Here is a 24,144-nt window from a genome sequence, read left to right as displayed (position 1 = left end):
AAAAAAACAATTCTGTGGACAGACAATACAGAATCCTTAATCTTTTAATCAGGCAAGAGTTAATAAGCCATAACTATCCAACATACCTGTACACAGACATGATTGTAATGCTAATGCTTCCCGATCATTTTAAAAACATCTGAGAAATTCTTCCTCCCCTTTCAATGGGCACTTAAAAGTGCGAATAAAAATATTAACTTAAAATGCTGCTAAATACTTTTGAAAGTCTTCAATATGCATGCCAACCATGCCATGAACCTTAAACACTAAAACTTAATCCAGTGTTTAGTTTTAAAGAGATACTAGATACAGAAGAGTTACTTCTTTTGTCAAACTGCATTTTAATTTAATAAACAGAACAAATTAACTATGAGCTAAGATAATGAATAACTCATTGTCCTGCTAGAGGCCTACATCACATACTATATTTATATTTGTCTGTACAGTGGAAGGACAGGCACAGACTTGTTTGTGATCAGCAAGTCCAGTATTTCAATAGCTGCTATATCCTGCTATACTATTTTGACTGAAAATATGTTTTGCATACTAGAAACACATCCCTTAAACTAAAAATGTCCATCCACTACACTCACAAATTGAGAGGGGGGGGGGGAGGGAAGAGCCAAAACAGTGAAGACAATGCTGAAAGGTACTCATTTAAATGTGTTAAATCCTTCAGGAGTTAAAAAACACTGACCTCCTAAAATGAAAAACCTAGGAGAAAATACTCTTCTCAGTAAGTGATAAGTTAAAGCTACCCATAAGGATGAAATCTGGTCATTCTAGTACTATTCTCCAGAATAGCTTGTAAAATACATCAACTGCCAGTACACTCCACTTACTGTAAACAGTACTAATTCTTGGGTTGGGAGCAAGGAAGAAGTGAGTTTCCAATGCAGGATATAAGTACTGTATGTATACTACCTTTCTTTTGCAAAACTACCTTAATTTCTGGTTAATAAGAGTAACTAAATCTGCACTAACATAGTATATAGGACACTAGTAAATATTAACAACAAAAATCAGACAGACATTCAGGTGAAGACTGCTTGCTAGAAGTACAGTACTAAGAGAATACAAGGATTTCTAATGTTAGCTCTCCACAGCAAGAAAAACAAAATTTAAAGTAACGTTGGAAAATTAAGTGAAATTTAATATAAATAAGTTGTTTCACATATTATATGTTTACAGTATAATATGCAAGTAGTGATACTGTCTGGAAGTGCTGCAGAAGTTTTAGACCTGTCAAGAAAGCTGTCAGGACAGTCAAGAAGTAAAGGTCATGTGTATGTGAAGGATAACTAATCAACTATCTACTAATTCTACAAGCCATATCGGGAGAGGAGACAACCACAATGTACTGGCGAAACCACTGATGGTTTCAGATACCTTGTACTAGCTTATGCATCACCATTTGGTGAAGCTAATAAAGTTCTTTTGTACTGAAAGTGAAGAAAAGTTACTTACTCAAACACGTTACATATTTAAACCAAGCTATCTTTGAATGTAATGTTATAATACCAAAGTCTCTTTTTAAAAAGCAAGTTCTTATTAAAGGAGAGGTTTTACTTAGTAGCCATTTTGTCTTCAACTTGGACATGATACCTAATCTGAATGCAATGTAAACATGCTGTCTGAGAAGCTGATTTCCAAATACCATGTTGATGGGAAGAGAAGGGGTAAAACATAAAATATGTACCACAAAAACCTATAATAAATCAGAATAATCTGAAGGTAACACAATCAGAACACCCAGGAAATACACCAGTTAATATTGTCTCCTTAAGTCACCTCACTGCACACAAAAACCAAACAAAAGGCTGTGTGTGTACATTAAGGACAGAGAATGTGATTTACTGTTTAAATTTAATTTCCAAGGGTTTTTTTAAATATCAGTTTAACTACATAACAACCCCCCAAATAATATTTTTAATATTTTGGACTTCCTTTTAAAATCCATATTAATTCAATATACCATAAAAGCTAACTATAGTATGAAGCACTATAAACACTGGATCAGTACACTGGCTATTAGGCATCCATAATGTGGATACTGCAAAAGGCAAAAATTATTGTACATATGCAATTCCCAATTTTCAAAATGTACCCAAAGGGCTTAATCCACATATTGCAGGTGCCAGGCCCTTGCAATACTACACTCTCAAAACAATTCTTTTATTTGGAGGACAAACTAAACTCAATACACTTTTTTTAAACTAGTTTTTAAAAACTAATATTAAATTCAGCAGAACGTGGGTTTACTGTGAGGTGATTTTGTTTAAAATTTGTAACAAAAATTGGATTCTTAGACATGCCACCATGCCAAGTTTTAGCCCAAACCACATTTAATTGCAAACCCATGGAAACAGAGGTTTATAATAGGAACACTGATACAATCTTTACTATGACAGTTGCACTCCTTGATGCATTAATACTTTGTATTATTGGGGGATGAGACGAATTCATATATCAGAAACAGACTATTAATAAGCAGAAAACAATATTCAATTATTAAGATACCTTAAATAGGTGAGGCTATATTCATTATCTTAACACAAACCTACCATAATTACCATTATCTCTGGATACAATGAATGTAAACATAGCCAACCAAAGCTTTGAGTACATTTGACTGTATATAATTCCTGGGAAAAAATGCTGGTATCCTCTAAATAAGAGATACACATGTATGTGTGCAGAATAATGTATTGAATACACACAGGTGTGTGTATATTATATATATATTTCCAAAAGGTGCGTTCTTCCCAGGAAATGCAGAACCACCACCTCCCCTAAATAGTTTATAATCTTGAATAAACACTGCAAAAACATGTAGGGACGGTAACTAATCCTACAGATGAACAGGTTTTGCGTTGCCTATTAATATTCTTATGGACAATGGTCCGTCTGGCTGAAATTCACAATAAGCTTCTTCCTGTGTGTGTGGGGGGGGTCTCTCTCCCTCTGCAAAGCCAAGTAAACACATTTTCCATTCCCCATCCCCCACTCCTCAGATACACACCACCATCATGCAGTTCAAGTTATCTCCCAACCTCCTTTCTTTTAAATGCACCGAGTGTTTCGATCCCTACAGATTTTAAACAACCTGTTTTTCTGCAGCTCTAAAAAAAACATTTAGCATTTATTTTCGGGGGGGAGGGTGGTTTCAGAGGTGCACGTTAAGGAACAATTTCCCCCAAAATAAACCCCCCAAACAATGTCAAGGGCCCTATTAGCGTGCACCGGGCTCAGGCAATGCACATGCAGAGCCTGCACGAACAAATCTCCGGCTCAGCGTGCCATGGAGGCTGCTGCTACTCTTACCAGATGGAGTTCTTGATTTTGTGTTGCAGCGCGTTGGCTTCCGTCCCTTGCAGCCCGGGCACCAGGGCTGGCAAAGCCCCCCCTGGCACGGGGGTACCGGGGAGCTGCTGCTGCTGCGGCGGCGGCTGGGGATCAGGTTGCTGTTCTTCTGCCATCATCGCCGGCGGAGGGGTGCGGGAGAGGGAACGGGCGCGAGCGGCGCTGGAGACACTAGGCCTTCACCCCAGCACTCGAGTGAGTCGCCTTTCCCTGCTGCCTGGGGGACATCACGGAGGAGAAGCCGCGCCGGGTCCAGCCGCTGCTACGCCAGAGGCTGGGGAGCCTTCCCGAGGGGAAGGCGCATCGCGGCGCTGCCCCGCGCTCTGGGGTCGCTGCGGGCTCGCCGCCGCCCCCCAGCACCTGGTCCCGCTGCAGCCCCAAAGCAGCCCGCACAGCGCTGCCTGCCGCCTGTCCTGCTGCTGCTCTGCCAGGCAAAGGCAGCCCGTGCGCGCAGGCTCACTGCCGCCCTGTGCAGACAGCAATAACACGGCTCAGACGGGGGCGGGGGGGGGAAGGAATAACCAGGGCAGGAACCCAGCCAGCGGTAGCCAGGCGGAGCACGGGGGGATTTGACTCCCGCAGCAGCGTGCCTCAGGCTCCAGGCAGCACTGCAGACTGAGGGGGGAACGGAGCGTCCTGCCCTTGATTCCGGCTGGCTGTGTCAGTGGGTGTCCATGCTGTTTGTGCAGGATTATGCAGTGTTGCCAAGTGGCCATGCGAAGGAGAAGGCTGGGCAAGGCACTCCCTGCACTAGACACCCAGCAACAGATCCAGATGCAGTGGCATGGAGGCGGCCCTCAGACTCCGAGACACAGGGCAGCCTCTCACCTGCTACTCAGGAGTCACCCGATGCATCACACCGCTGGGAAGGGTCTGGGGGAAGGGAGCTGGGGTAGCCCCCTCAGAAGAACACTGGTAACATTTGCCCCTAAACTGCACATCCTTGATTAGCCAAATGCATAGATTACATTTTTTGAGACTAGGTTGTTGCTTTTGTTAGTCATACCTACAGGGCCACAGGTCTGCATGGCCATTCTACAGATAAACACATCACAAGAAAGGTCCCTTGGAATACCACATAGGTGCAGGGGTCTGCAAACATGGATCAGATTGCTGGGTTAGGGCCCAGAGCACAATCTGTAAATACATACAGTATTACCTCGCATTATGTTTACTCACATGAACAGCCCCATTTCATTAAAAACTATTCACTGTAGTAGGCAAAACACCTGTTGGTTAGAATTCACACACACAATATTTAAGAATAACTGAGGTTGTATTGTGCCTGCATACATAAATATGTAATTTATATTTACACTCTGCCATATCAATTATCTAAACATGTCCTCCCTGATATTCTGTTATCAGCATTCAACTACATATAGAGATTCTCCAAAGTCAAGCAATATGGGTTAATGTTTATGAAACATTTACAAATACTATTGTTTATTATTTTAGTGCTCTATATTTCCTAGAAACCTCACAATACAGATAAAACAGTGAATGATAGGCTTCATTCTCTCTTGCCCTACAACCATTTATGCACCCCAGTGGCAAAAAGGTACCTTAAAGGCAGTAATCTCCCTTCCCTACTTGGGTCTTACCCCTGGTATAGGGGCCTCCCTTTCTGTCTTAGAGCCAATTCAATGGCTTTGTGGTGGTCCCCTTAAAGCTCTCAGCATAGGGGCATTATGGATGAAAACTAGAGCAATGCTGCACTCTGCTTACTCTTGGCTTCCTATGGCTTCTATGGAGCTGTGGGCAGTGCAAACTCAGAGCAGCCTTGAGGCTGATCTAACATACAATAGCAGCCGGACTTGCTTCTGGCAGGATGGAGAGTACAAGAGGCATAAAGGGAGATTAGATGTACCTTTCACTCTCTCAACATTCCTGTATTTATTGCCTCTTGGAGTGGAGAATCAAACCGTATGATCCCCACCCCAAAGAGCTTACAAACCAAGGGCCCAATTTTGTAACTGGATCAACACATGTAGTATCTTAGACCTATGCAGAGTCCTTTGAAAGCTGTGGGGCTTCACCTAAGTCTACCTGCATGCAGCCCATTAGATTCCATGAGATTTTATGCAGACATGGAGTTCAGACATGCAGCTCTGATTCAGCGTCAGAATCTAATTTCAGACAGGATGCAACAAAGCGACGGCAGCAAAACTGTCAAGGGAGGTTAAGAGAGGAAGGAGATGGATAACAGTAACACTACAATGTAGTTATTCAGTACAGGTGCCCTACCTCACAGGTGAGTTGCAGATATAAATATATTAAAGATTGTAAGGTGCTCAGATACTACACTGATGAGTGCCAGAGAAGTACATTAGATAGATCAACAAGGAGTCCGGTGGCACCTTAAAGGCTAACAGATTTATTTGGGCATAAGTTTTTGTGGGTAAAAAACCCGCTTCTTCAGGTCCATGGCATTGATACCTCCTCCTCGATTATTGGGAGGGGACCACATCCACCCTGACTGAATTGGCCTTCAACATTGGTTCTCCATTCCTAAGAAAACTCCTTTTTCTTCATGTGCCAATATATATTTATGCCTGTACACCAGACCCTCACTAGAACATGTATCTATATAGCACAAATTTGCATATAATGCAGTTGCGGCCCTGGATCCCAAATTTAATTACTCTAATTACAAGTCATTTTAACGTTGTCCCAGCTATAATGCAATCCCCGCATTAACACGGTACCGTGCATGGATCCCAAGTCCCACGTTCTAGTAAGGGTCCGGTGTATCTGTAATTTTCACTCCATGCATCTGAAGAAGTGGGTTTCTTACTCATGAAAGCTTATGCCCAAATAAATCTGTTAGTCTTTAAGGTGCCACCGGACTCCTCATTGTTTTTGTGGATACAGACTAACACAGCTACTCCTCTGATATTAGATAGATCAGTACAACCTCAGTTATGCATAAATATTATCCGTGTATTCTAACTAATAAGTTTTGTGCCTACTACTGTGAGTAGTTTTTAAGGTAATGGGCTGTTCGTGTTAGTAAACACAATGCTAAGCATTTAAGCATTTAAACTGGAGAATATTTTGCAGGAAGACAATGAAACTGAGGTGGGCGGGGGCAGTCACTATCAAAAGGGACGGAAGTTCAAGTACCTAGGTTTCATAGTACAGAATAACGGTGAACTCAACAATGAACTTATAAGCAGGACAGCAAAGTCATGGACTAAAGGGAGAGAAGTGAGTGGAGTGATCTGCAATAGAAGAATGCCAATGAAACTGAAAAGGACGATATATAAGATGGTTATCAGGCCTGCGCTTTCTTATGCCTCTGAATGCTGGGCACTGAGACAGGCACAGATCTTGAATACAGTGGAAATTAAAATGTGAAGATGGATGCATGAGGGTTACAAAGATGGACCATGTTTGGAAGTATGAAGGTGGAACCAATTATAGAAAAGACGAAGGGGCCCAGGCTTAAGTGGTATGGGCACGTGAAAAGAAGTCTGTAAGAATATATAGGAAACAGGGTGTTAAACTTAGAAGTGGAGAGTAAGAGAAAAGTTGGAAGATCCAAAACTGGATTGATGTTATACCAAAGGATTTGATTAACTGTGGAGTTTCTAAAGAACTGCATCAAGTCAGGCTAGAATGGAGAAGAAGGACTTGAAGAGCCATAAACATTAACAAACCAGGGAAATACAACCTGGATGGAACTACTATAAGGTGGGGCATAACTGGTTGGAAAACCGTTCCCAGAGAGTAGCTATCAGCAGTTCACAGTCAAGCTGGAAGGACATATCAAATGGGGTCCTGCAGGGATCAGTTCTAGGTCTGGTTTTGTTCAGTATCTTCATCAATGATTTAGATAATGGCATAGAGAGTACACCTATAAAGTTTGCAGATGATACCAAGCTGGGAGGGATTGCAAGTGCTTTGGAGGATAGGATTAAAATTCAAATGATCTGGACAAACTACAGAAATGGTCTGAAGTAAATAGGATGAAATTCAAAGTACTCCACTTAGGAAGGAACAATCAGCTATACACATACAAAATGGGAAATGACTGCCTAGGAGTACTGCATAAAGGCATCTGGAGGTCATACTGGACCATAAGCTAAATATGAGTCAAACAACAGTGTAACACTGTTGCCAAAAAAAAAAAAAAAAAAAAAAAAAAAAGCAAACTTTGTTCTGGCATGTATTAACATGAGTGTTGTAAGCAAGACACGAAGTAATTCTTCCACTCTACTCCGCGATGGAGTAGGCCTCATCTGGAGTATTGTGATAAGTTCTGGGTGCCACATTTCAGGAAAGATGTGGACAAATTTGAGAAAGTCCAGAAAAGAGCAACAAAAATAATTGAAGGTCTACTAACATGACCTATGAGGGAAGAATGAAAAAATTGGGTTTGTTAAATCTGGAGAAGAGAAGACTGAGAGGGGACACGATAACAGTTTTCAAGTACATAAAAGGTTATTACAAGGAGGAAAGAGAAAAATTGTTCTTCTTAACCTCTGAGGATAGGACAAGAAGAAATGGACTTAAATTGCAGCAAAGCAATTTAGGCTGGACATTAGGAGAAACTTCCTGCCAGAGTGGTTAAGCACTGGAATAAATTGCCTAGGGATGTTGTGGAATCTCCATCATTGGAAATGTTTAGGAGCAGGTTAGACAAACACGTGTCAGGGATGGTCTAGATAATACTTAGTCCTGCCATGAGTGCAGGGGACTGGACTGGATGACCTCTCAAGATCCCATCCAGTCCTATGATTCTATGAAAAAGAAGATAGGAGATACACAGCTGAGGGAGTTCTTTTTTTTCTTTATTTGTACATAAGTAGTAAGTGACTTAGTTGACTAATTTCTTGACAGCATCATGGAAATTGGGGGCCTAAAGAAGAGGGACTAAAATTTTCTGTTACATGCACAGAGACACTCTCTCTCTGTCTCTTTCTTGCTCTCTCTTCCGCCCCCATCCCTCTCTGCTAGGTTTTGGAGATGAACATTTATAAGCTACTGCATTACCAACCAAAGCAAGACTTAAAAAAAAATAGCTCCTCACTCTCTGTCATATTTCCTCTGCTCCTATTCATCAGTTTTTTTACCTTATAAAATATTCTGTTCAAAATTAGAGAAGGTAAGTTCTCTCATTCTTGCCTTTTATTTACAAAACAAAACAAAACTGTTCTTTTTTAGTCTGGAATTGAAAATTTCTAAAGGGACAGCCTCCAAAAGGAATTCAGGAAAGGGAAAGAAGAATGTAAGAAGCTCCTGCAAACAGGAGCAGTTAAACAAAAAGGTCATTTGCTTAATCCTAAAAGTGCTACATTGAAAGTCCCTAAGTTCCAAGCCTTTTTTGCAGCAAGACAACATTAACATGCTTGAAATGTTGTAGTATTTGTAAGACCAAGGTTCATGTACCTAGCAAAATTTTCTAGCTTTGTAGCAATTTTCATTTTGATACAAACAAGGCAAGGTCTGCCCTCAGTCAGTAAGAGTGCTTGCACATACCTGAGAGCAGAATGTGACCCATGTATGATCAAATGAACATATAAATCCTGAGTGGTCAGAACTTCTCACTAGGGTCTCAATCCTTAAAACATTCATGATGCATTTAGCATTACCACCCTGAGTAGTCCCCCTGAAATGGATGGGACTACTCATCGTAGTAGGGGTAAGCACACACACATAAGCATTTGCAGGATCACTGTCTGCCATAGTAAACTGGAAAAAATCCAAGCACTATTTCAACTTTTTTTTTTTAAATGGTAATATTCCTTTCAGTCTAAACCAAAACATACAGCAAGTCTGTTTCTGACATTATAGTAAATGAACTCAGATACTATGAAAAAATGTAAATATTTTTGGAGTTTTAGAAAACATAGGTAATGTTCATCTCTGGTGAATTTAATTCCCTCTAGTATTGCTCCAGTGATTATACTGTAACCTCACATGCCTGCACACATATTAGCATCACTTGGCCAAAAGAAGACATCTAGCAACAAAAATGGAACTAGGTCCCATCTATTCTGTAAAAGCTATCACGCTGGGGGGCTCAGGTATAACACTATGTTTCCCTTATATAGTTAAAACATGGCTCAGTATAAAGTTAGGTGACAACAAGCCCTCTTCTAACTATTTCCAAGCTTTGGTTAAGTTCAAGGCTTTAATATGCTTCAAGAACATGATAATATCATGTTTTAGTCCCATTTACAACACAAGACCTAACTATATTTAAATTCTGTTAGGTGACCACTGTGTTGTGGCCATGTACCACTCCCCGCCCTGGTATCATAGTTTTATTTATTTTCAGAGTGGGTAGTATAAGGACTTGGGAATTGGGCTGGACATTCAGACCCTATTTAATTCACAGAACTGGTCTGTGTAGCCTAAAAGCCAATGGCTGCACTCCTGCATCTCAGGATTAAACTCACCTTTTCTTGTCTTTCTGTAGTAAGTTTCTAGCCTTGTTCATTGTGAAGAAAGTCTTGACATTGTAAAGTGACTGTTAGTGTTAATGATTATATGTTAATGTATAGTGTTAATGCCTAGAGGCCCAAACAGAGAGCAGGGTCCTGTGGCCCCATGCCCTCGCTGCACATCCCCTTACAGTATGGCATAGTACAAAAGCGGCTCTGCCTCTATTTCACTCCTGCTGTGATGGTGCTCTCCCCACTCTATATCACCTCCCAGGCTGAGGTGACTTGGCCCTGCATCTAAGTCATGTAACAATTTCATCCCCTTCAGGGTACCCAAAGTCCAAAAGACACAAACTCTTCCCTTACCTCAAGGAGGCCTTGATGCGCAGCAGTCTTCCCTGGTTTTTGGCGCAACCAAACATCTCTCCCACAATGAGAGTTGCAGGTCTGCTCTCCCACACAGCCAGGCACCAACTAAGCTGAGCACTCCCTTTTTAGCTTCTCTCCCAAAGCCTGACACCAGTTTCAGGTGCCACTACTGACTGAGCTCCCAGCAACCCATTACAGTAAACCCTATCACAGTTCCATTGTTCTGGGCATTCTATAAACATAGGAAAAGACAATCCCTGTTCAGTCTTTCCAAAAATGAGAACATAAAGTTCTTTTTCAACCTGATCCTATGAGGTCCTGGGCATCCTCAACTCCTACTGAAGCCATTAGTAGTTGAGGATGTCCAGCACCTTGCAGGATCAGGCCATTTGTAAAGGAAATCATGTGGGCAATTGGATTGTCAATGTTACTATGGGGTGCGGTACCATAGGCCTATTCCAGACTGTCTGACCAAGATGCAGAAGTTGTGAACTGATTCAACAAACTATTTTTATGAGACATCAGGAAACACTCAATTAGCACACAGCAGAACTTAAAAGTAAATCACTGGATACTCGTTAATATAGTAGTCTAATTTAGGCCTACATATTGATGGCTCAAACAAATGAATAAGCAGTATCTGAAAGACTGAAGAAGCTTGGGGTTCTGAAATAGTACTTAAAATGGACTCCAGACAAAATGATGGATTTGTTGCAGGATGAGAAACCAGCAAGTAACAGTATTTACCTGCTGTAAACCCTTCAGACCACATGAAAGCAGAAGTCAAAAGATAAGCAGTAAACACTACATTTATACATCATGCTAGCTCAGAGGGTTGAAGAGTGTTCTGTTTAAGAGTGGTGTGCAGCAAGACCACTATTTTAGAACTTGGTTGCCTAGAGCTAGGCATCTAAATTCATATTGAGACACTTAAATTAGTAGCCTGATTTTCAGAGGTGGTGAGCACCCATAATTTCCTTTGTAATAAGTGAAAACTGCACATACTCAACACCTTTGAAAAATAAGGCTATATTTATTTATGAGCCAAAGTAATATCAAGTTCAGGTCTGAAAATGTTAGTCCAGGTAAATACAATTGCTGGTGAATATTTAAATTGCAAATATGTTTTAGGAGGACTCATGCTGTACAGAATTACAGAGCAAAGAGCTAAATTCTGCTCTCAATTACACCTGTGCAAATTAGGAATAATTCCACTTACGTGGAAGAAGTAGAAACCTGCAAATAAGGATCAGTCATGCTGACTAATACATGACAAAGACACTGGGCTTGATTTCCCACTGCCTTTCATCTTGTGTATTCATTTACATTTGTGTAAAATGAGTGTAAAACCATCGCAGAACGGTAGCTTTTTATATGCACTTTGCCCAAGTGTAAATGACTCATGGCGACATCTACTTGAGGAAGGCTATCACTATCCATTACAGCTTTTATACTTAAAGGCATCTACTTTCCTTGTCTGATGCATATACCAAGGCTTCTGCTATGCACAGTATAAAAAAAAATGTGGAAATATATTTCAAACCAAATAACCTCAGAGAGGTTCACTAGTTAGAACCAAACTGTCCAATTTTAGGTCCCAGTCCTACAAATGCTTTTAAATAAGAAAAAAAATGGAGATATACCTATCTCTTAGGACTAGAAAGGACCCTGAAAGGTCATTGAGTCTGCCTTCACTAGCAGGACAACTACTGATTTTGCCCCATATCCCTAAGTAGCCCCTTTAAGAATTTAAGAATTGCACTCACAACCCTGGGTTTAACAGGCCAATGCACAAACCACTGAGCTATCCTGCCTCCCTATACCTGTGCTTAACTTTAAGCATGTGAGTAGTCCCACAGGAATATATGCAGGGGTGAGGTCTTAAACTTTTCCACTCTGTACATATTATTTTAATTTTATATTTTGTAATACACTTCTACCTCGATGTAACGCTGTCCCCAGGAGCCAAAAAATCTTACCGCGTTATAGGTGAAACCATGTTATATCGAACTTGCTTTGATCTGCTGGAGTGCGCAGCCCCACCCCTCCGGAGCACTGCTTTACTGCGTTATATCCAAATTTGTGTTATATTGGGTCACGTTATATCGAGGTAGATTTTTTGAGTTACAAATGAAATAAAAAACTGACAAACTTGATTCCATTATGAATCTGAAAGAAAAATCCTTTCACTGTAGTTCAGCCATTCTCCCAAATATTCGGAGGTGAAAACTAATGCCAAATTTGAAGAAAGCAAGAGTTTGACTTAGGCCTTGTCTACACTGGGGTTCTCTGCACTGGTGTACTAGAGCAGTGGTTCCCAAAATTGTTCCGCTGCTTGTGCAGGGAAAGCCCCTAGTGGGCCAGGCCAGTTTGTGTACCTGCCGCGTCCACAGGTTCGGCCGATTGCGGGTTGGTACACATACCAACCCGGCCCGCCAGGGGCTTTCCCTGCACAAGCGGCGGAACAAGTTTGGGAACCACTGAGCTAGAGTAATGCACTCTCCTAATGTAGCTGTGCAATACCAGCATACACGTGAGTGTAGCTGCACAGGTGCTAAAAACCTCATTGTAGACAAATCATTATAACAGTGGTTCCAAAACTTTAACAGCCCATGAACCCCTTTCACTAAATTGTGAAATCTCATGAACCCCCTCCTAAAAATGAATATTTCCAGGGATTTAAGTTTAAATTTCCTAAGTGTGATGGATGCGCTTGCTTTGCTATGCATAGCTTTTGGAAGCCCGAAACCACTGCCAGCTCCCCTGCTGACAGGCAGGGCTCTGGCTGCCAGCCCCAACTGCCTGGCCCTGCTCTTCTTGGGACTCGGGCTGCCAGCCCCGTGCGGATTGCTGGGGTTCGGGTTGCCAGCTCCCAAGCTAACAGGCAGGGCTCAGGCTGCCAGCCCCAACTGCCCGGCCCTGCTCTTCTTGGGGCTCGGGCTGCCAGCCCCGTGTGGAGCGCTGGGGTTCAGGCTGCTGGCTCTCCCGCTGACGGGCAGGGCTCGGGCTGCCAGCCCCAAATGCCCGGCCCCGCTCTACTTGGGGCTCGGGCTGCCACCCCCGTGCGGAGCGCTGGAGTTCGGGCTGCTGGCTTCCCCGCTGACAGGGGCAGTGCTCGGACTGCCAGCCCCAACTGCCTGGCCCCATTCTCCCTGGGGCTTAGGCTGTCTGCCCTGCAACCGGGTCCCACCTGCTGCCTCCAATTCCCAGGGTCCTCTGGCCACCATTCATGAAATTTTTCTGGCAACCCCCTTGTAATGTTCTGTGAACCCCCAAGGGTTCGCAAACCCCACTTTGGGAACCACTGCCTTATAAGAACATAAGAACAGTCAGGTGCTGGAACCCTGCAGGACAGGACAGCTGTCCGCACTAGTGGGTGAACTTCAAAGATAGTGAGGAGGAAGCAGAAAGTCAGAAATCTTTTGGAGGGAAGAGAGGACTTGCCTGTATACAGGCAGCCTCCACTGAGAGCTCTTGATGGTGGGTAAGAGCTGCCCCTCAGCATTGTCTGGTTGATTCCAAAAGCCTTGAATTGTGTGTCCCCCAACCCTCCGCCTTTTCTGTAGTTCAAATACCACACAAACCACACAAAAGTTTTGGTGTTTAAAGACCACTAACCTATTTTCCAGGATTTTCTCCTCTGTGCCTTAGCACCATTTTGTGATTTGCTTGTTTTTTTCTTCTAATCTGAATGGCCTCTGGCAATTAAATTGGGGAATACACCATCTGATGCTTTCAAAGAAAAATTTATCCTTGTCCTTCTTACAAGTAGACAGATAACGCAGAGCGATGTGGGAGTATCTGTGCATTCATTGTGGCCACAGAAAGAGCTGTGGTCTCTCCTCTTGTGCAGGGCCAAAGAAAGACTTATATGGACACAAGGCTTACAAATAAAGATATTTTGCTGTCTTATCCCCAGACCAGGAACAAGACAAGGGCTCTCTAGAAACCTGGCTTCACAGAACCATAGAATATTAGGGTTGGATAGAGCCCTCAGGAGGTCATCTAGTTCAATCCCCTTCTCAAAGCAGGACCAATACCAACTAAATCATCAAACCTGTCTAGAAAAAGCCACTTCAAAAACCTTTAAATACTGCTTCAGTTAACTCAGTTTTGGTCCTCTTTTAGTGTGTCCATCTGGGGATGACTCTCTTCATGCATCCTAGCATTATCTCCAAGGCATCTCCCATGCAGTTCTCTTTGTTTGTTATCATTCACATGAAGCACTCAGGAAAATAGGATGCAATAGTTGATAATTAACCTGACCAATTTTAATTGATATCTCAGTACTTATGCTTTCAATAAGGCCTGGAATGATTAAAAGGTCTGGCTTACCTGGAAAACTTTCAGGGTCACATGCCAAGAACTGGAAAAAACTGCAGGACAATCAGATCAATTAGTGTCATGGAACTACCTGAATTCTAATGGCTCATAGCATTAGTGTATGACCAATACTCCCCTTCTCTGGTTCCATCCTCCAGTACAGGGGGTGGCATTGCTACCTGACCTGGTAGTTGGTAGCCAACCTTGAACATACTGAAAAGATCTGATTAGGTTAACGTGAGGGATAGATCCAGTGATGGATCTGGTCCCATCTCTTCTCTCTAGCAAAGGAGAAGTGTTTTCCACCACTCTAGTTATGGAAAATGTTCTCAAGACACCATACTTTCTGGTCTTGATTGTTTGCTGCCTTTAAATTTGTATAGTCATTTAAACTTGTGAGAAGTGGGTGTAATCAAAATTTTACACTCACTTTGCACAAGTGTAAATGACTGTTACCAGAGGCAAGGCAGCGAGGAGCCAGGCTCATTCAAACCTAGTGTTAGCCTGCCATGGGACCTAGGTAGTAGGTAGATAGGAAGCTTTAATCCTCTCAGAGTAACTATGGATCATGTAATTTCTGTAAGGAAGATAAGATTAGATTAGCTTCACCAGACCTGACTAGGTTCTAGAGCAGGGGTGGGCAAACTTTTTGGCCTGAGGGCCACATCTCAGTATAGAAATTGTATGGAGGGCCAGCTGGGGCAGGGGATTGGGGCATACAGGGAGGATGAGGGTTCCAGGTGGGGATGCAGACTCTGGGGTGGGGCTGGGGATGAGGAATTTGGGGTGCAGGAGGGTGCTCCAGTCTGGGATGAAAAGGTTTAGAGGGTGATCAGGGCTGGGGCAGGCAATTGGGGGGAGCTTGGGGTGCAGGATCTGGGCAGCCTTTACCTGAAGTGGCTCCTGGAAACAGCGCCCTGTCCACCTCCAGCTCCCACATGGAGGCGGAGCCACATCACTCTGCGCGCCGCCCCATCCACAGGTACCGCCCCCGCAGCTCCCATTTGCTGCAGTTCCCAGCCAATGGGAGCTGTAGAGCCAGCAGTTGGGGCAGGGGCAGCGTGTGGCTCCCCTTGGATTCCCCTGCTTCTTGGAGCCGTGTGGAGCGGAGCAAGGCAGGCCCCTGGCCCCGCTCCCCTGCTGGAACACTGGAGCTGGGGAAGCTCCCAACTCCGCTCCCCAGCGGGAGCTCGAGGGCTGGATTAAAAGGTCCGATGGGCTGGATGCGGCCCACAGGCCATAGTTTGCCCATCCCTCTTCTAGAGTGTTGCAATTAGCTTTAAACCCTTTAATTCTATAGGCTCTCTTTCAGCACTACTGAACAATAAATCTCTTGCACTGTATAATTTGAAACTTGGCTTGACTGTTCCATCTGAGAAACTTTTAGCTGTAGTGTTCTTAGAGCTCTACCAGCCAAAAGAAGGTAATAGAGGGAAAAGATATTAACTACTATAATAAAATACTTCCCAAAAGTGCAGAGTGGATCATGAGGACATATTCCAAACATATCCTTGTACCAGCCTTAGGACAGAGAGTCACTGGAAGAACAGAGCAGATATTACAAGCTTTGGAGTGATATTGGAGTGAATCAGGGTTTAACATGAGAGGTGTCTCTCTGTTTTCAGTATTGTTTAATATTTCCTATTTATGCCCATGTTGGTGGATGATGAAGCACTAGCTAGTCCATCAAAGAGCTCCCTGTGATCAGAGCCCTGCACAAAGCCCTGTTTCCTTCAGCGGTGCTCCACGCTGGTGCAGAGGCCTGCCGGTTCAGAGCTCCTTGCAGAATCAGAGCCTGAGATGGAGCAACAAACACAGGTATCATGCGTGGCAGCTCAGTCTTTTCCTTCTTTCTCCCGTCCCCTTCCTGAGCCCCAGCAGTGGACTGGCGTGGCAAGGGCCTGCAAGGAGAGATGTGAAGAAGTGTTTCTAACACATTGTGTCTACCATCCATGGTCAATAGTGCACAGAGGGAGGCAGATGACCTTTTATCTCTTCAAATAAAGGGTTTCCAACTGCAATTTAGCATGGCATGATGACACCTCATATCAAGTCTCAGTACACAACATGGTAACATACTAAATTAAAACAAGCAGCAGCAGAGGGCTACTAGGGCCAGTCCCACCCTTACTTGAATCCCCAAATTCTGTGTCTCCCAGACCTACTATTCCCCAGTGGTAGGAACCTCCAAGCTGGATCTATGGATTTAAATTCTGTTGGACCCACAGACCCGTGGACTTGGATACACAAATGAATGGGATGTGTCCTTGATCTTACACTGCTTGAAGGCATCTTAGAGGCCTTCCAATTCCTGGAGTCTCATGAGAAATTTCCTTGTGTTCCCTCTGATACAAAAAAGGGCTGTCAATGGCAGCACTTGGTCCGTGGTGTCTACTCTTGCGAGCAGGCAATAGAATGAATTTTTCAAGATACCTGTTCTCAAAGAGGTTGCTCCCTAGAGTGGATGGAAAGAAAAATGCTACTCACATGTTTGTGTTTTTCTTGTTTTGTGTCTCAAAAACATGACATTTGTAAAACAGTGCGTTGCCAGGCCTCAGAATTGTTTGTACTGTCCCTATATGGCAGCCCTTTATCCCCAGTGCACCAGTGAAATGGCATGTCAGGAACAGGCCAGCTAAGATCAAACCAATCATTCAGCACCACTACCATTCTGTAACCATCTCTTCACAGGTCCAGCCCTCCTTGGCCAGCTCTTCAGCTCTTCTCCCTTCCTCACATTCACCTTTAACCCCCACTACACCTACACCCACACCATTCCTTCATAGTGTACTTCCTCTGGTCAGTGTGCTCCGTCCTGAGGACCCCCTTGCTCACACAGCCTCCTTGCTGCTATGGCTGCCTCACATGACTGACTCTTCAGAACAGCCCTCCTAAAAGCCCACTGCACCTTAGATGCAGGTTTGTTGATTACAACGGCCCTGTTTGCTTGCAAGAATGGCTCTATAGATGCCTAGTCGGTCCACAGCAGGCAATGTCTGGCTTCTACTCCATGATCATCTGCTAAAACCAGGCTCCCTTTGGCTAAAGTCCAACACCAAGTAAATAGATTTTCAGAGCCAGATTTCAAATAACATAACTGAGCAACATGGTTCTTTCCAATCCTGGTCTTTACATTAAAGAAATTAGAGTTCCTTGTGGCTGGAATCCTTAAGGGATAGCAAGGCTTGTCTGAAGACAGTGAGGCTCATTTTGATTTCCAGTTGAGTGTATAGAGTCTTTACTACTCTCCTAGTGTGGGAGAAAGTCCAGTGTTTATAGCATATTGATGTCCTATTTCTAATTAGACCCCTTCATCCAGTTAATTATTTTAAATATTATTTTTCTTTGTTGATATCAATGAGGAGGAAAAATGAAATAGCCATTACTCTAGGATACCTGCAATTTACAATATCTGTGGAAAAACTGATGTGGCGGTGGGTCAATTGTAAACGTTACTATTATTGTATGATTTTTAGATTGTATAAAAGAGAGATTCAGTGAAGTGTGAATGATATTTATAAAGAACAGATTGCTGTGTCTTTTAAAATAGGTCAAGTTTTTGGCCTAGTTTCCTTGGAAGTGTCCCTTTAAGCTATGAGGTTTGACTGTCCATGATGGTGCCTTTGCTTTTTTCCTTAGCTACCTCTTCACATGGTTCTAGCTGTGAGGGAAGAGATGTTTGAATATAAAAACACAATGGAAAAGAGCAGAGATACCCTTCAGAAATTCTTAACTAGTTCCTATGAACAATAAAATCCTGGAGACATCCATGCTTTCCCATTACTTATAGTCCAGTTCTTAAACAGATGTGATTCTCAATTATATCTTTGCCATCTTAAAAATAAGATGGTATGTCAGTAGAGTTAACAACTCTGCAAATGAGGCTTAAGTTTTGTGGACCTTTACCTGTTAACTCTTGATGAAGAGGGTCGATGAGACTTAGATATGTAAAGATCTAGAAAAGGCCAAGGTTGTGTGTTTTCAATATTTACATTAATTTAAAAAAGCATATATAGTTTTAAAAAAAGAATTATACCAAAAAAAAGTTCCTAACTGTAAATGTAGTTAAGCACTGGAAGAAATTACCTAGGGAGGTTGTGGGATTGTAGGTTTTTAAGAATAGGTTAGACAAACACCTGTCAGGGATGGTCTACATAATACTTAGTTCTTCCTCAGTACAGGGACTGGACTAGATGACCTATCAAGGTCCCTTCCAGTCCTACATTTCTATGATGCTGAAAATAAGATTCAGCATAAACAATACAGTACTTTTATGATCAAATCCATGCCACCTATCCTGCATTAGGCTAAAATGCAGCTGTCAGCTATCAAAGCAAAATGAATCGTTATGTCTACATTTGTTATACTAAGGATAGACATTCAGGATATATAAATGGACAGGGGGTGATCCTAGCATCCAATATTAATGAATATAGAATAAATACCATCTGTTTGTACATGTAGATAGCAATCTGGCACATAATAAATTTATGGATATAACCTAACTCTGAAAGAGTAACTTCCAGTATAACATAAGGCTCATCCTAGAAAATAGAAACACATAGGGCTCGATGGTGCCTGGCCTTAATACAGGTATAGAATGGGGATGTGGAGGGCAAGGAGCCTTTCCTCAACATTGTAGCCCCTGGAAAAAGGGAAGCACAATCACAGGCCTTATGCCTGGAGAGTACAAGGACTGCTCCCTCCTAGCATCCGCAGGGACGCAAGACACTCCCCTCCACTCTTACCTGGGGCGGATAGGGGAGCATTTCTCACTGCAGCCTCCTAAAGTATGTATGGGCTATGGTGCAAGTTTTTCCCCCCCTGCCAGGCTGTTCCAAAGGGATTGTGCCTCTTGAGACAAAACCCCTCCCAAATCTACCCATGGGCACGGAGGATCTCCACAGTCTCCAAAGCAGAGCTGTTAATAAGTAGCACAATCTTTACGTTTAAGTGTTATTTATATTAACATACTGAAGAGCTTTGTATTTCCTATCATTGCTAGCTACATGTTTTCTGGCAGCATATATATATGCTACTGCTCCAACAGTTAGATTACATACCAATTGCAGACTGTGGGCCCAATGGTGCAGACCCATTTAAATTCACATTAAAGTCAATGGAAAGACTATCTCATTGATGTCAGTACGAGTTGGATTGGGCCCTGTGCATAGAAAAGACGGTTACTCACCTTTGTAACTGTTGTTCTTCGAGATGTGTTGCTCACATCCATTCCAGTTAGGTGTGCGCGCCGCGCGTGCACGTTCGTCGGAAACTTTTTACCCTAGCAACTCCAGTGGGCCGGCAGGTCGCCCCCTGGAGTGGCGCCGCCATGGCGCCCAATATATATCCCTGCCGGCCCACCCGCTCCTCGGTTCCTTCTTGCCGGCTACTCTGACAGTGGGGAAGGAGGGCGGGTGTGGAATGGATGTGAGCAGCACATCTCGAAGAACAACAGTTACAAAGGTGAGTAACCGTCTTTTCTTCTTCGAGTGATTGCTCACATCCATTCCAGTTAGGTGAATCCCAAGCCATACCTAGGCGGTGGGGTCGGAGCGAGAAGTCGCGGCATGGAGCACTGCAGATCCGAAGGCCGCGTCCTCTCTAGACTGCTGGACCAGGGCGTAGTGGGAAGCAAAGGTGTGGACCGATGACCAGGTCGCTGCCCGACAGATTTCCTGGATGGCACACGGGCGAGGAAAGCCAGCGACGACGCCTGCGCCCTGGTAGAATGCGCAGTCACACGGCCCGTAGGGACATGGGCCAAGTCATAGCAGGTCCTGATGCAGGACGTTACCCAAGAGGATAACCTCTGGGAGGAGATAGGAAGCCCTTTCATGCGGTCCGCTACTGCCACGAAAAGCTGGGGGGATTTGCGGAAGGGCTTGGTCCTCTCCACGTAGAACGCGAGAGCCCTACGGACATCAAGCGAGTGGAGCTGCTGCTCCCTGCCTGAGGAGTGAGGTTTCGGGAAAAAAAACCGGAAGGAATATCTCTTGGTTGACGTGGAAGGCTGAGACCACCTTGGGGAGAAAAGCAGGGTGTGGTCTCAGCTGCACCTTGTCCTTGTGGAAGACCGTATATGGGGGGTCTACCACAAGAGCCCGGAGTTCCGACACCCGTCTAGCCGAGGTGATAGCTACTAGAAAGGCCGTCTTCCAAGAGAGGTAAAGCAGGGAGCAAGTGGCTAACGGCTCAAAGGGGGGCCCCATGAGCCGGGACAACACCAGGTTAAGATCCCAGGTTGGAGCAGGGGGACGGACGTTAGGGTATAAACGTTCCAACCCCTTAAGGAATCTAGACACCGTCGGGTGAGAAAAAACAGAGCGACCATCCGCACCCGGATGAAAGGTGGAGATAGCTGCTAGGTGGACTCGCAACGACGATATGGCCAGACCTTGCCCTTTAAGGGACCAAATGTAGTCCAAGATATCGGCTACCGAAACTTCCATAGGGCGGAGATTTCTCTCCACGCACCAACAGGAGAAGCGCTTCCATTTGGCCAAATATGTCGCTCTTGTGGACGGCTTCCTGCTGCCCAAGAGCACCTCCCTCACCGGCGAGGAACAGCGCAGCTCAGAGCCAGTCAGCCACGCAGGAGCCACGCTGCTAGGTGCAGCGACTGCAGGTCCGGGTGACAGAGGGTCCCGTGCTCCTGGGTAATCAGGTCCAGATGAAGGGGCAGGGGAACTGGGTCGGCTATAGTAAGGTCCAGCAGCATGGGGTACCAGTGTTGTCTGGGCCATGCCGGGGCTACCATGATCACGTGAGCCCTGTCCCTGCGTACCTTCAGAAGGACCCTGTGGACCAAAGGGAATGGGGGAAACGCATAGTACAGGTGGGTCGACCACTGGATGAGGAAGGCATCCGCTATCGACCCGGGCTCCCTGCCCTGAAAGGAGCAGAACGCTTGGCACTTCCTGTTCCCCTTGGACGCGAAGAGGTCTACCCGGGGATAACCCCACCTCCGGAAGATGGAGAGGGCGACGTCTGGGCGAAGGGACCACTCGTGTGACAGGAAGGATCTGCTCAATCGATCCGCCAGCGTGTTCCGTACTCCGGGGAGGAAGGAAGCCATGAGGTGAATGGAGTGGGCTACACAAAAGTCCCAGAGTCGTATCGCCTCGTGGCACAGGGAGGAGGATCTGGTGCCGCCCTGCTTGTTGATATAATACATGGTCGTCGTGTTGTCGGTGAACACCGCGACACAGCGACCCTGAAGCTGATGACAGAACGTTTGACAAGCAAGACGGACCGCTCTCAACTCCCGCATGTTGATGTGTAGCCCCACCTCCTCCTGGGACCACAGGCCCTGCGTCCTCAGGGTCCCTACGTGGGCCCCCCAGCCGAGATCTGAGGCATCCGTTGTTAGGGACACCGAGGGCTGAGATGGGTGGAAGGGGAGACCCGCACACAACACTGACTGGTCTAGCCACCAGCCGAGAGAATCTAGGACCCTCTGGGGGATTGTGATTAACATATCTAGCGGCTGTCTTGTCGGCCTGTAATGACTGATGAGCCACAACTGGAGGGGCCTCATGCAGAGCCGAGCGTAATTGGTCACAAAAGTACAAGCCGCCATGTGGCCTAACAGGGTTAGACATGTCCTCACTGACGTTAAGGGGGCTGACCGCAGCCGTTGCACGATCGCCGACAAGGCCTGGAACCGCTGCAATGGCAGCAAGGCCCTGCCCACAGTGGCGTCCAGGACGGCCCCGATGAATTCCACCCTTTGAGTGGGAACCAGGGTGGACTTGTCTGTGTTCACCAAGATGCCCAGAGTGGCGAACATGTCGGTGATCACGCGGACATGGCTGCAGACTTGTTGTTCCGACGTGCCCCGAATCAACCAATCGTCCAGATACGGAAACACGTGGATACGACTGCGCCGGAGCTGCGCCACAACAACTGCCATGCACTTCGTAAACACCCTCGGGGCCGTGGACAAGCCAAATGGGAGGACTGCAAATTGGTAATGAAGAGACCCCACAACGAAGCGAAGGAAACGTCTGTGACGTGGCCAGATAGCAATGTGAAAATACGCGTCCTGCATGTCGAGGGCGGCGTACCAGTCTCCCGGATCCAAGGATGGGATAATGGTCCCCAAGGAAACCATGCGGAACTTCAACTTCACCAGGTACTTGTTGAGCTCTCGCAGGTCGAGGATAGGCCTGAGGCCCCCCTTGGCCTTGGGGATCAGAAAGTAGCGGGAATAAAACCCCTTGCCTTTCTCGTTCTCCGGCACCGCCTCTATAGCTCCTTTGCCGAGGAGCGTCTGCACCTCCTGCCGAAGGAATTGCTCGTGAGAGGGGTCCCTGAAGAGGGACGAGGAAGGGGGGCGGGGAGGAGGAAATGAAACAAACTGCAGGCGGTAACCCGACTGCACCGTGCGTAAGACCCAGCGGTCTGATGTTATTAGGGACCACGCCGGGAGGAAAAACGAAAGGCCGTTGGAAAACGGGGGGGAAGGATCCATTGGGGAAACTGTTACTGCGCCCTCGGGCGCACCTTCAAAATGAAGGCTTAGGTCCAGGCGGGGGCTTAGAGGAGCCTTGGTTCTGCCCCCCTTGGTTCCCCGAGTGCCTGCGCCTTCCGTTCCTGCCGCAGCGCCTGTTAAGGTCCTGCCGCTGGCGGAACTGGGAATACGGCCTGCGCTGTTGTTGTTGTTGCTGCGGCCGGAAGGGTCTACGTTGCGTCACTGGTGTGTGCATCCCAAGTGACCGCATAATGACTCGGTTGTCTTTCAGACTCTTGAGTCTGGGGTCTGTTTTATCCGAGAATAAGCCTTGGCCTTCGAAAGGAAGGTCCTGTATAGTGTGCTGGAGCTCCGGCGGAAGGCCAGAAACCTGCAGCCAGGAGAGGCGACGCATCGTTACACCCGACGCGAGGGTACGGGCAGCCAAGTCCGCAGCGTCCAAAGAGGCTTGCAAGGACGTGCGTGCGACCTTCTTGCCTTCCTCCAAAATGGCCGTAAACTCCTGACGAGCATCTTGTGGCAGCAGCTCCTTGAATTTATCCGCTGCCACCCAGGAGTTGAAGGCGTACCTGCTCAGCAGGGCCTGCTGGTTGGAGACCCTGAGCTGCAGCGCCCCAGCCGAGTACACTTTACGGCTGAGGAGATCCATCCGCCTGGCCTCCCTGGATTTGGGGGCTGGAGCTTCCTGGCCGTGACGCTCTTTATCATTGACAGATTGGACCACCAGGGAACACGGGGTCGGGTGCACGTGGAGGTACTCGTAGCCCTTAGAAGGAGCCATGTACTTCCTCTCTACGCCCTTCGCAGTGGGAGGAATGGAGGCCGGAGACTGCCAAATGGTGTTGGCGTTGGCCTGGATGGTTCGTACGAACGGCAGGGCGACTCTGGTGGGAGCGTCTGCCGAGAGGATGGTCACAATTGGATCCTCTATCTCCGAGACCTCCTCGGCTTGCAGACTCAGATTTTGAGCTACTCGCCTGAGGAGGTCCTGGTGCGCCCTGAGGTCCAGCGGGGGGGGGGGCTGTTGGAGGAGGTCCCAGCCACCGCTTCATCCGGGGAGGAGGATGAGGAGACCCCCGGCAAGAGAGTGTCTAACGGCGGGTCTCCTTCGGTCCTCGCCTCTGCCTCAGGAGCCAAAGCGGAGTCTTGATGCTTGGACCCTTCCTCCCCATCCGGGGAGGGAGGGGGGCGAGACAATGAGGCTTCAGGTGCCCTGCGCTC

At 45.8% G+C, this 24,144-nt stretch overlaps 1 protein-coding gene across 1 annotated transcript in view; it reads right to left on the bottom strand.

Moving 5' to 3' along the window:
• RFX7 (regulatory factor X7) overlaps positions 1–3,760 on the bottom strand; it is a 119,618-nt gene extending 115,858 nt beyond the window's left edge. Inside the window, exon 1 of the mRNA XM_050968011.1 lies at positions 3,325–3,760. Coding sequence (XP_050823968.1) covers positions 3,325–3,482 — 158 coding nt within the window. The 5' untranslated portion in view covers positions 3,483–3,760. The remainder of the gene's footprint in view (positions 1–3,324) is intronic.
• Between the last annotated feature and the right edge of the window lie 20,384 nt (positions 3,761–24,144).

The sequence above is a fragment of the Gopherus flavomarginatus genome, chromosome 9, assembly GCF_025201925.1.
Source record: "Gopherus flavomarginatus isolate rGopFla2 chromosome 9, rGopFla2.mat.asm, whole genome shotgun sequence".
Lineage (NCBI taxonomy): Eukaryota > Metazoa > Chordata > Testudines > Testudinidae > Gopherus > Gopherus flavomarginatus.
The sequence above is the reverse complement of the archived record's forward strand: the minus strand, read 5'-3'. Positions and strand labels throughout refer to the sequence as shown.